Below are 14,321 nucleotides of genomic sequence, written 5' to 3' on the forward strand. Positions count from 1 at the left end.
ACAGTTGCAGGCTTGCTGCAATCCCAATTACAATACAAAGAGAAACCCCTTTCTGCTTCCCACAGTCAACTGATTACCTGACAAATCATGTCCAGACGCGACTCAAGCAGCGCAGGTAAGATCATGTTGCATAACTAACATGCCTACAATCAGGGTCTGTCATTTCTCTCGACGGATCTGACACAACCCCACAGCAGGAGCACGCCATTGGAGAGATATATATATTCTTTGGATTAGGAACACATCTTTGTGTCTAAAAACGTAAATAAAACAGCTGTCATGCCAGTTTCTTCTTTAAATAGAAGATATAAATGCTTGCATTGCCTTTTAAGTTGTTCTGATTGAGCCACTGCTTTGGAACTGATATTGATAAGTAGGGATACTTATAGCCATTTTTCTCTCCCGATATGACATCTGAGCTCAGGGTATTGGCCATCAGAGAGTACTGAACCAACACCTGAGCTCAGGGTATCAGCCGATAGGAAGTACTGAACCGATAACTGAGCTCAGGGTATCGGACGATAGCGAGTACTAAACTGATGCGAGTACTAAACTGATAGGCCGATAGCCAGTACTGAACCAATACCTGAGCTCAGGGTATTGGCCAATAGTGAGTACTGAACCAATACCTGAGCTGATGGTATCGAGCAATAGCAAGTACTGAACCGATATCTGAGCTCAGGGTATCGGCTAATAGTGAGTGCTGAATCAATACCTAAGCTGAGGGTATCGCCAATAGTGAGTGCTGAACCAATACCTGAGCTGAGGGTATCGGGCGATAGCAAGTACTGAACCGATACCTGAGCTCAGGGTATCGGCCAATAGTAAGTACTAAAAAAATACCTGAGCTGAGGATATCGGCCAATAGTGAGTGCTGAACCAATACCTGAGCTGAGGGTATCAGCCGATAGCAAGTACTGAACCAATACCTGAGCTCAGGGTATCAGCCAATAGTGAGTACTGAAAAAATACCTGAGCTGAAGGTATCGGGCGATAGCAAGTACTGAACCAATACCTGAGCTCAGGGTATCGGTTGATACAGAGTATTGAGCCGATACCTGAGCTTAGGGTATCAGGGGATAGCAAGTACTGAACCAATGCCTAAGGTCAGGGTATCAGGCGATAGCAAGTACAGAACCGATACCTGAGCTTAGAGTATCAGCCAATAGCGAGTACTGAACCAATACCAGAGTTCAGGGTATCGGGCAATAGCAAGTACTAAACTGATACCTGAGCTCAGGGTATCGGCCGATAAGGAGTATTGAACTGATACCTGAGCTCAGGGTATCAGGGGATAGCAAGTACTGAACCAATGCCTAAGGTCAGGGTATCAGGCGATAGCAAGTACAGAACCGATACCTGAGCTTAGAGTATCAGCCAATAGCGAGTACTGAACCAATACCAGAGTTCAGGGTATCGGGCATAAGCAAGTACTAAACTGATACCTGAGCTCAGGGTATCGGCCGATAATGAGTATTGAACTGATACCTGAGCTCAGGGTATCAGGGGATAGCAAGTGCTGAACCAATATCTGAGCTCAGGGTATCGGGTGATAGCAAGTACTGAACCGATATCCAAATGTGTATCTGTAGAAACTGTTGTGTATACTTCTGTATAAATTGACAGAATTCATTGACAATGTGCTTCAGACTTATCTATTAGAAAATTATGAAAATTAGCTGTGAAAAATATAGAATTTTTTTTATTATTAACTACTTGTTGAATAATACAAATATAGTCACATTTATTTTTTTAAACTGACACAACTTCCTAAAAACAGTGATCATGTGGGAGGTATTTATATAATAGTCACATAATGGTCACCTGTCAAGTTTACATAAGTTTACATGAAAAACAATGGAAAAGTAGCGCATTGGAAGGGAAAAACGCATTCTGTGTGAATGCCTCCCAAGCGTCCAGTGCTCAGTCAAAAGAAAAACATCTAAAAGAAAACGCTCAAACTAGAATTACTCCAAAAGGAGCCAGGCTTTAAAGAAATTAGTGATGTGTAGATGAACTACATAACGCATCCAAAAATTTAGGTTTGAATTTTAAAATATATATTAGCATCATGAAGGTATTTTTGGTTTGTTCAAACATGTTGTTGAGTTCTCTAGTTATACATCAAGAATAGTTCGCTAAGTGTTCACACTGTCACTTTAAACAGTGAACCAAAAACATACAAAACAAAAAACATGGCTTTCAGGCATATCAAAAATAAAAAAATGATGGTGCGACTATATTTGTATTGTCTGAGAACTTCTACACGCAACGCTGTTTATCAATGGAGTTGTTTCGATACCGATACTAGTATCGGAAATACTCGAAAAATTCTGGCATCGGTTTCAAGAAGTATTTGATACCATAAACCGATCCGATACCATCTTTTAAAATTTGACAATGTTCAAATTATTTTTCTATATTATTCATCTTCATTTTTTGTACTTCTTTTACAAATGAAAATCTGATGAATTTGCAATGGGGAACATCAAAGTTACCATAAGAAAAACAGGGATAGGACCTACTTGAGCAGTCTGTCCTTTTAAAAGTAATGCCTTCTCTTGTTTTTGGTTAATTTGGTCCATTTTTCATTTATATCTCAATCAAATAACACCACAGTTGGTTCTAAAGTGATTGTAGATTTGTCTTTTAAAAGGTCTCTGTTGGTTTACTTGGTGCACACCAAGAATTGACAGCATTTAAACTTATTCAAATGAACTTCACTAAGTTACAGAGCAATTACACCAGGGTTCATTTTATTGGAACCAGACCTGCCATGTGTAAACATCCGAAAAGGCATGATAAAATTAACTTTTTTCCTATATTATGACAAACCAATAAGTGTAATTGATAGTTGAAAAAGAATGAAACTGAGTTTATGAATCTGTTGTTCAGTAAATTAAGAGATGTGGGCATTTCAATCAGATACTGAGGGTTTATTAGAAGAACTAAACATTTAGAAAAACTAATTAACATTAAATAAATGTTGCTCAACTGAACATTTATTATACTCTGTTTTTTTATTTATCTGCATTCTACATTCAGATATTATTTATAAATGGAAGTGAGTAGAAGACTGGAAATGCAAGCTCAACCAATTTGCTTTTTACATTTAACTGTGCTCCAAAGTTCAAATGTGTTGACCAATAGATGATCAATTTGCCACATCTTGACCTTTTAGATAAGTGTTGAAAAGTGCAAACTTAAAAGCAGCATGTCTGCAGCATTACAGGAAACTGGAGTAAGTTGTATATTTTCACATTTATAACTCATGGCAGAATGTGACAAACTTAAGGGAGATTTGAATGACGAAAGTTAGACCCTAAAACATACAGTAGCTTCAGAATGCTTTGAGTGTCTAAAATGACAACATTGTAAAACTATTGTCAGTGTGAAAATACATGAACGTGATATTACATAGTAAAGTATGCAAAGTATAGTGACATTATATATATATATATATATATATATATATATATATATATATATATATATATATATATATTACGGTCTATAGTGATGTGCATATGTTTAACAGCAAATCAACACTGATGGAGTCTAGGACACTGAGGTAAAGTTGGTTTTATATTCACACATTCATAAAATGACAATATGTGACATGCCCTCTATATCGTTTACCACGGTACTGTGAAAACTCGTTCTGAAATCACATGTAAACATGACTTCATAACAACATTAGCACTATTTATTTGACTACGAACAATGTTGTCCTTTTGATAGTCATTGGCTGCTAATATGATTTCAATGTTTAGAATTTGCAAAGAATACCTTTCAGAAATTATATTATTAAGGAGAAAGTCTGAATGCGTGAATATAAAACCAATTTTACCTCAGTCTATAGGGCTGTATGCAGGCAGGACAGTTGTGTTTCTTTACAAAGTGACATTGCTAACTCCTGGCCAGTCATGTATACCAGAACCTTAGTAATTGCACAAATCCATGTGAATGGGAGCAATTCAGTTTAGTTTTTGCTTGTAATCTGTATGCGAAACTTTAAACCTGTACTTTATTTCACCTCATAGACATTTTTCACATATACCACTGCCAAATGACGTACAAGTTCAATAACTAAAAACAATTCGCACAACTGTCAGTTTCAAGTGATGGTTAACAAGTTCCCTACTTAGATTTCACTCATTTTTTAAGTCAGTCAGTCATTTAAATTCGCAAAAATATAAATTTTTTTCTATCACTTTTTAATCTATCTATCTATCCATCTATCTATCCATCTATCTATCCATCCATCCATCCATCTATCCATCCATCCATCTATCTATCTATCTATCTATCTATCTATCTATCTATCTATCTATCTATCTATCTATCTATAATTTACATATATGTTAACATATTTATCACATTTAACATTTTTATAATTATATTCATATATTTTGTTTTATTTAAATATTAGTAACTATCTATCCATCTATCTGTCTATCTGTCTGTATGTCACTAAATTTACATATTATATTCACATATTAGTTGATATTCTTGTTTATTTTATTTACATATGAGTAATTATATCTATTTATCACTTAATTTACATATTTATCACTTTATTTACATATTCATAATTTATTATTTGTTTCATTTACATATGTAACTATCTATCTATCTATCGATCATCTGTCTGTCTATCTATCTATCGCTTAACTTACAAATTATATTTACATATTTATCACTTTATTAACAAATTTAGATTGTTTTATTTACATATGCTATCTATCTATCTATCTATCTATCTATCACTTGATTTACATTTTATATTCGCATATTTATAACTTTATTTACATATAAGATTATATTTTTGTTTATTTAATTTACATATAAGTAATTCTATCCATCTATATATCCATCTATCACTTAATTGGCATACTATTATATCACATATTTATCACTATTTACATATCATTTATATTTTGTTTCATTTACATGATTAACTATCCATCCATTTATCCATCTATTAGTTATTTTACATATTAAAGTAACATATTTCCATATTTCATTTACATGAGTTATTCCACCTAACTAACTATCTATCTATCTATCTATCTATCACTTAATTTACATATTATATGAACATATTTATCACTTTATTTACACATTCATGATTTATATTTAGTTGCATTTACACTTGCAATATACAGGCTGATAGGTGGGACATTTTATACACTAATATGGTCATTAACAATAGTCACTAAAACTGCATCTATCTATCCTTCCATCATTTAATTAACATATTATATTCACATATTTACATATTAGTTCATATTTCATTTCCATAGGAGAAATTCTATCCACCTATCTATCTATCCATCAGCCAGTCATATGAATTGCAGAAATATCAAGATCTTGAAAAGTAACTTTGGTGTGAGCCATGTTTCCCACACTACCTCACTACACTACTGAAAAATGTAGACATTTTTACATAATAATGTTTTACATTGTGTCAAATTAAGAAAACTGACCTTTGTGTCGTACCTCACACTTGTACACAAGCTTTCTAGTTTGATTCCAGCAGGTTTTAAGCACCAGTGATTTTTCCGCTTGATGGAAAATGGGAACTAAAATATCCATCAATGGGAGCAACCCAAAAACAAGAAATTCAGCATCCAGATCAGTTAAAGCGCCTATCCAGAGCAGCACACACACACACAAACCCCTCAGTCCAGCCAGCTAGAGAATGTATGTCACAGAGAAATGATCTCAAACAGAGCGAACAAAAGACAGACACACAAGCAGCAAACTCAACACAATATCTGCACATGTGTGCCACTCAAGCATCTTGATATATTACATTCATTATCATATAATGGCGGGGAAGAGAAGTGAACTTGTCTGCAATGCACACAGGCCTCATCCAGCATAGGGCATTTCAGTCGGATGAATAGCAGACACATTCAGTGTAAAACATTCAGCTATTATTCACACACAATGCGGAAAAAGCTGCTTATGCTACACGGTTTGAGATTTGACAAAATTAGCTAAATCAATACAACCGTGCTGGTCACACACAAATAAAAATTAACGACTAATAATGATTAATGTTTACCGACTAGTCAGTTTTATTGGCTAGCCTATTATTATTCACACATCCATGCCGCATAACCAGGAAATCCACACGAATTGTGCATTATTATTTAATAACAGCAGCTTTTCTTTCTCTAGTAGATCATCAAATGCTTAAATGAACCCATAAGTGCAGCTTTCGGTCACATTATTTCACACAATTGTGTTTGTAATAGTAAAACACGTATACTAGTTTCTAAAATAAACACATATCACTCAAAAAAGTGGCATTATTACTAATAATACCACCGTTCGTGCTTGAACGAGGTGTTTTTTTCTCGGTCAGGTGCATGAATATCAGCTCCCATATTTCCCCTCCATCATTAATGGCGAGATGCTGAACATATTTCACCCATTGTAAGTCACTACACTGTTTCTCTCCACTCACCCGCAGAGCAGACAGGTCGATCTCATCCAGACTCCTCGCGGGAGAGTCGCTCGCCATGATTATCGCTGATATTCAACAATAAAATGTCCGAAATCTCATGAATCCAGACGCTGATTCGAGCGATACAGCGAGCGGGCTTGGGCAGACTTCAATCGCGCCAGATGAAGCTCCCGGATGGTGCGAAGTCGCCTTTCTTCGCGATTCCCGGGCTGTAAAACCGAATTCGCCGCTATATGGACGCGTGTGAGGGAGACATCTCGTGCTGGTACCGATGATCTGCTGGCCGACCGTGCACGAGTCCGAAGCACCAGCGCGCAAGTGAACGAACGTGTGTGAATCAGGGCTCGGCGCGGTGAAGGCGTGTCAATCACCGGGGTTTCTAGGGCGTGGTCAGGGTGACGGGGGTGGGGCCAATCCTCACTAGATTACAGACACTTTCAATGTATACAGTCTAACAGGGACATTTTATACGTTTTTTACACTAATGTAGTCATCAATAGTAGGCACTCATAAAAGTTCATCTATATATCTATCTGTCTGTCTGTCTATATATCTATCTATCGTTAATTTACATATTAGATTGACATATTTATGACTTTATATATTTATGATTTATATTTTGTTTTATTTACATATCTATCTATCTATCTATCTATCTATCTATCTATCTATCTATCTATCTATCTATCTATCTATCTATCTATCTATCTATCTATCTATCTATCTGTCTGTCTGTCTGTCTGTCTGTCTGTCTGTCTGTCTGTCTGTCTGTCTGTCTGTCTGTCTGTCTGACTGTCTGTCTGACTGTCTGTCTATCACTTAATTTACAGCAGCTTTTTTTTCTCTATAAGATCATCAAATGCTTAAATTAACCCATAAGTGCAGCTAACATTATTTCACACAATTATATTTTAATAATAAAACACGTATACTGGTTTCTAAAATAAAAACATCACTCAAAAAAGCAGCATTATTACTAATAATACAACCGTTCGTGCTTGAAAGAGGTGTTTTTCACTTAATTTACACATTATATTCACAAATTTATCACTTTATTTACATATAAGTTTATATTTTTGTTTATTTCATTTACATATGAGTAATTCATTCCATCTATATATCTATCCATCACTTAATTGTCATATTGTTATGTCACATAGATCACTATTTACATATCATTTATATTTTGTTTCATTTGCATATTAGTAACTATCCATCCATTTGTTAATTTACATATTAAATTCACATATTTACATATTTATTTCATTGTCATGAGTTATTCCACCTATCTATCTATCTATCTATCTATCTATCTATCTATCTATCTATCTATCTATCTATCTATCTATCTATCTATCTATCTATCTATCTATCTATCTATCTATCTATCTATCTATCTATCTATCCACCTATAAATAAGGACAACTAGGCAAATAACCCTTTTGATTATCCTATCCTGTTTCTTTTATAGTGTTTAAAAAATATTTTTTTCTAACTAACACACCCAGTTAACACCACTATGTAATTTACAGTGTCATTTAAGTAACTGCAAGTTTAATAATAAATCATAACTTGCTAATGACTAAAATAAAAACAAACTCTATCTAATACAGAAACAGATTAACCACCAAGCATCAAAATGTGAAGCCACTTAATACACCACATGTCTGGAAATGTGACTCTGACTTCTGTACTACTTTCATCACAGTTTGTTGCTATTACTGTTGTTGTTGTGACTGTGTGCATGTGCTGAGCTGCTTATTAATGTGAAAAGGCATTCAGAAACAGGAAGCCACATTTCAGACAGGAGAGCCACAAAGAGCACTCTTCCTCTCACCTTCCCTTTATGTAAGCAGAGCGAATTATAAAACACCTCCTCCACCAAAACACCTTCCTCTCGCAGTCGCCTTGGTGGAAAACATCCTCTCACCCCCATTCAGTTTCATTACCTCAGCTCTATCACATAACTACAGTTGGTTTGGAAGTGATTAAAGGGATAGTTTACCCAAAAAATTACTCCAATTTACTTACCCTTAACTGGTTAAACCTTTGTGAGTCAGAACAGAACAGAAAATAAGTTTTTTTTTTAAAAAAGCTAAAAATCTGTAACCATTGACATCAATAGGAAACAAAAGACCTATGGAAGTCACTGGTAAATCATAAAGGTTTAAAACCTATATTTTACAGTCTATGTTTGAAACAAGTAAAGGGTGAACTATCTATTTTTCATCACTGAGAGACTACATCTATCTATCTATCTATCTATCTATCTATCTATCTATCTATCTATCTATCTATCTATCTATCTATCTATCTATCTATCTATCTATCTATCTATCTATCTATCTATCTATCTATCTATCTATCTATCTATCTATCTATCTATCTATCTATCTATCTATCTCCGTCTGTCTGTCTGTCTGTCCTAATGAATGGCATCATGTACTAGAGTGAATAGTTCGCCATCTAGTGGTGGGTGTCTGGAATCATTTAGTCATATCCAAAATGCTAAATTCATTCATTCAAGTCCTTTTCAGCTTAGCCCCTTTATTAATTCGGGGTCGCCACAAAGGAATGAACCACCAACTAATCCAGCAGCGGATGCCCTTCCAGCCACAACTCATCACTGGGAAACATCTCTACACAGTCATTCACACACATACATTACACACACTGTAGCTTCCCTAATTCACCTGTACCGCATGTCTTTGGACAGTGGGGAAAACCAAAGCACCTTGAGGAATCCCAAACGAACACAGGGAGAACAAATGCAAATTCCACACAGAAATCCCAACTGACACAGCCAAGGCTCAAACCAGCGACCTTCTTGCAGTAAGGTGATTGTGCTACCCACTGCACCACCTTGCTGCCGTATACACTATACATCCTAATAAAATAGATACAACATAGAAACACTTTCACAATTTAGACAGTTGTACACAAAACATATTTAACATACAAATATACAACATATATAAAATGCTTTGGATGTCTACCCATTCTATTGAGATTGAATAATGTTTTTTTCTGATTTTTTTCTTGATACATATATTTTGTTATATCTAGGTTGAAATACATTTAAATTTTCAACATCACATTTTATGCAAAGTTACAAAACATGTTTAGTCTATATTTAAAATGTAACCAGCATTTTTCTTAAAAACATACTGTAAAATATAAAGCTACATGATCGATAAGACAATGTTTTTCAAAGTTAATTAAGCCTTGTTTCAATCTAACGTTATTAACTCAAGCTGTTTTAAACTTAACTTAATTGAACTTAAATGACTTGAAGGCAGGCGAACTACAGGGGGGTTGAGGGAGATTGACCTCCTAAATTAAAGGTTGATCCCCCCTGAAGGACATCAAAACAACATGTATAGGGGGGTCAGCTCTTTAATGCTAAGCAATAATTTGCTTTGCTTTATATTTTAAATAATAATAGTAATAATTAAACTAAATAAAAAAAATTACTTATAATATAAATATACATTTGATCACCCCTATAATGGTACATTCCACTGTGAATACATAATCGCACCAATCAGTCTGCATGAAAAAAACTCCAACAGTCTAAAATCAGCAGATATAGAGCAGTGGTCCTCAAAGTAGGGGTCGGGACCCCCCCAGGGGATGCATGGTGATTTCCAAAAATCTGTTTATTTTTATTAAACCATAAGAATTGCCATATTTTATCCATAACCTTCTGAGAAGAAAAAATTGTGGTTTATAGTCACTTTATACTATATAGTCCCTATAGCTTATAGTTACTAGTTCTGTTGGATTGCGACCCCTCGGGTAATTATTAAAGATACAGCAATAACGTCAGATGCAGCAGATTCATTTTAAAACACCAGGTTAAACTTTCTGGCCCATCTACAGCACTGACATACATTTAAAAAATTAAACAATGCATGCAAGGTTTCTGTATCTATAACCACCTTAGAGGATATTGGGGGATGCGAGTCACTGGCATTGTCATTTTGGGGGTTGCGGGCTAAAAAATTAGGGACCCCCTGATCTAGAGCACCAATAGAAAACGTAACTGTTCACAAAACACAAGACTATATAGTACTATAAGACTACTGTACTACATACAGCTTAAAAGTAAAGTCAAATTATATGTATAGTTTGACTTAAAGTAACCTCAGAAGTAGCTAATCGGATACTATAGGTCAGAATACACAAAATATTCAACAAAATACTGAAAACGTAAATACATTTTTATACATTATTAATAAATTAGATGAAATTTAAATAAATACAGGTGGTTCATTCCACTGTGGCGACCCCAGATTATTAAAGGGACTAAGCAGAAAAGAAAATGAAAGAATGAATGAATCAATCAATCAATCAATGAAATACATACATTTGGTTCACTGATGGATGTTTTACAAAATTTAACATTACGGAAAAAGTTGACCCTTGCGGTCGTCAATGTATAATTTGTACCCTGCTTGTAGGTTAATTTGACTCAACTTAAAAATTTCAGCCAAACACTTATTTTTAACGGTGCAATGTGTCTTGTAAGAATATATAAGCATCAAAATCTCACTCCGTGGCCTTTTAAAGCTTTTCCCACAACATCTTGTTTGTAAAGATCCATGTTTCCCTAGAGTGAGTCTCTGTCAAGCGCTGAGCCGGTGTGAAGCTTCCCTTGCGTAATCATTCATCTTATCAGCACAGACTGTGCTACATTTCTCTCATTCCTCTTTGCCAGAAGACCGCTTTGTTCCTCAGTGACTTTTGCTTGTAAAAACAGGCCATCTTTGTGTACTTGAAAACCTGATTGGGTTCTTTCTGGGATTCTGCTAGCATTAGCATAGCCTGTGAAAGTGTTTTGTGCTGACAGTGCGGTGAACACTATTGCAGCAGTTAGTGCAACAGCCTGTCTTTATGATAAAATCCTTTGTATGTGTGGCTTTAGCCTGATCACATTTCATGCCTTCAGAGCAGATTTACTGCCACTATTGTTTAGATTGTCTCTGAAGATTTGAGGAAAAGGGTGATCCTTCTTTCCTCCTGTCTAATGGACAATGAGATGGCTAATAGCGTTAGCTGAAAAAAAAATCCTTCACATTAGTGCATGTCATTGAAGAGTTTACTAGAAGGACAGCATCTGACAGGCATATATCCTGAGGTGTTTATTAAGAGTGAAACACATAGTCAAAGGGATAGTTCCAATACATTTTTTTGTTCTGAGTTGTTTTAATGTTGGAAGCCTGTAACTGTTGACTTTTATATATTTCTTTTTCCTGCTATGAAAGTCAATAGTTACATCCCCCCCCCCCAATTTCTGCAAAATAACTTTTGTGTTCAACAGAACAAAAAAACTCAAACAGTTTTGGAACGAGCCTAGTGCTTCTGGACACTGTTAACATAGGGGTTCCATTTGCCACAGTACAATTTTAAGTGGCATTGGTGTAAAGATGTAACTATGTATTGTGGTATTTGACAAAGCTTTGCCTAAGTAGTTCTGAGCCCATGTGGATATATCGCTTATAGATGAATGACAATTCATGCAGTGCCGCCTAACAATAAAAAACTGAAACAGGTTTGGAACAAGCCCAGAGAAGTTGACAGTGTTTCTGGACATTGTTAACATAGGGCTGTCATTTGGCACAGTACAGTTTTAAGTGGGATTTGTGGAGGTAACTATATATTGTGGTACTTGGCAAGGCTTTGCCAAAGTAGTCCTGAGCCCATGTGGTGATACGCTTAAGCCTAGTTCACACTACAGGATTTTAAACATCAGCAGATCGCTGTGCCGTTCACACTACATGACTTGACTTTGTGTCTTTTAATCTCTGTGGTGTTCACATTACGCAACACTCTGTGAATGATCCACAAGAGGGGGTTCACACACTACATGATCTGACAACAACTCATCCCCCATCAGCTCATTCAAGCTACCAAACCACAGCCAATGAAATTTTGAGGGAGGAGTCGTCAGAAAAAGCTGAACACTATTGGCTGCTTGTGTGCTGATTACATCACTGACAGCGTTTCAAGCTTTGGAGAAAGCATTTAAAAACATTGTCAAATCAGCTGATGCATCAGCGGATTAATCACTCATCTGCAAGGTTCGAGTGGATAGATACACAGAGAGTTTTACATTTTTGTAATTGTATAACTCACCCTGCAGTTTTCTAACTATCAGTGTATTTCTTTCTGACATTGTTATTTTTTTTATTACAAAACAGTAAAGAACTGAGCATTTCTGCCTTAAATTACCATATTGGTCAAAATGACTGCATGCATGTCTGATACTTTTCGCTGTGACTTTAAATATGTGTGCATTTTTTTGCCTAGCAACTTCCTGCTAACATAAACAAAACTTTCTGATGGCAAAAACATCAGTTTACTTCAGATATCTTTCAAAACAGCATATTCTGTGCCATGAAATAGCTCCTGTTTGAAAGTGAAAATGAAAGCCAAGACCTTTGCATGTTCTAGTATCTTAACTACATATTTATAGGCTGTATTACCAAAAAAGATTATATTTTTAGGGTAATGATGTCATTAAATATGATGCCAGACATTCAAAGCTTAATTTTAATATCTCAATAATAGCTATGAATGTAAATATGTTGTGACAATATGGCGTTTTATATGAGAACGGTCAGAATGAGCAGAATGGTAATTCTAATAGCTACAGAATTCTAGTTCCACTGTTAATATAGCCTACTCTTATGTCTGTGTTAACACAGAATGAAGCAAATGCGTTGATGCCCATTCTGACCAATCACAGATGTTTCTGCTGAGCTCCAGAGCACACAGGCATTCAGCTGGGGTTGAGTCGGCCGACTGCTCTGGAATATTTAGCATGCTAAATGTTGGATTTCTGTCTGCGAGGTGTCGGCGACGCGTCAGCGAGCCTCGTTGATGCGTTGTTCAGTAGTTCACACATAAAGAGCGGCGAGCGCCGTGCACCCGCAGATTTCTTCCCGATCACAGCCCGATCTGTTGGCGAGCTCGTTAACTTCCAAATCGGGCTCAAATCAGGCTTAAAATCCTCTAGTGTGAACTAGGCATTATAGATGAATGACAATCCTTAATGTAGTTCCGCCTCACAAAAAAAACTCAAACAGGTTTGGAACGAGCCCAGAGAAGTCAATGGTGTTTCTGGACACTGTTAACATAGGGCTGTTATTTGGCACAGTACAGTTTTAAGTGGCATTTGTGGATGTAACTATGTATTGTGGTAATTGACAAAGCTTTGCAAAAGTAGTCCTGAGCCCATGTGGTGATATCACTTGTATATGAATGATGATCCTTGATATAGTGCTGCCTCACAACAAAAAACTCAAACAGGTTTGGGACGAGCCCAGAAAAGTCGACAGTGCTTCTGAACACTGTTAACATAGGGCTTCCATTTGGCACACTAGTTTTAACTGGCATTTGTGGATGTAACTAAGTAGTGTGTTACTTCACAAAGCTTTGCCAAAGGAGTCCTGAGCCCATGTGGTGATAACGCTTATACAGAAGATGAATGATAATTTCTGATGCAGTTCCACCTCACAACAAATAAACTTAAACAGGATTGGATTAAGCCCAGAGAAGTCCATGATGCTTCAGGACCTTGTTAACGTAGGGCTTCCATTTGGCACAGTACAGATTTAAGTGGCATTTGTGGATGTAACTACGTATTGTAGAACTTCACAAAGCTTTGCCAAAGTAGCTCTGAGCCCATGTGGTTATATTGCTTATGAATAAATTGCGATTCTTGATGTAGTGCCGCCTCACAACAAAAAACTCAAACAGGTTTGGAACGAGCCCAGAAAAGTCAACAGCGCTTTTGGACACTGTGAACATAGGGCTTCCATTTGGCACAGTACAGTTT

General features: G+C 36.0%; 1 protein-coding gene across 21 annotated transcripts in view; it reads right to left on the minus strand.

The window, feature by feature from the left end:
• Window positions 1-6,817, minus strand: part of tnikb (TRAF2 and NCK interacting kinase b) — a 145,296-nt gene extending 138,479 nt beyond the window's left edge. For 20 of the 21 annotated variants that reach the window (XM_073940428.1, XM_068217083.2, XM_073940426.1 and 17 more), the window contains exon 1: window positions 6,479-6,817. In XM_073940428.1, coding sequence (XP_073796529.1) covers window positions 6,479-6,535 — 57 coding nt within the window. In that variant the 5' untranslated portion in view covers window positions 6,536-6,817. 21 annotated transcript variants of the gene reach the window in all.
• Window positions 6,818-14,321: the final 7,504 nt, after the last annotated feature.

Source organism: Danio rerio, chromosome 24 (assembly GCF_049306965.1).
Source record: "Danio rerio strain Tuebingen ecotype United States chromosome 24, GRCz12tu, whole genome shotgun sequence".
Classification (NCBI taxonomy): domain Eukaryota; kingdom Metazoa; phylum Chordata; class Actinopteri; order Cypriniformes; family Danionidae; genus Danio; species Danio rerio.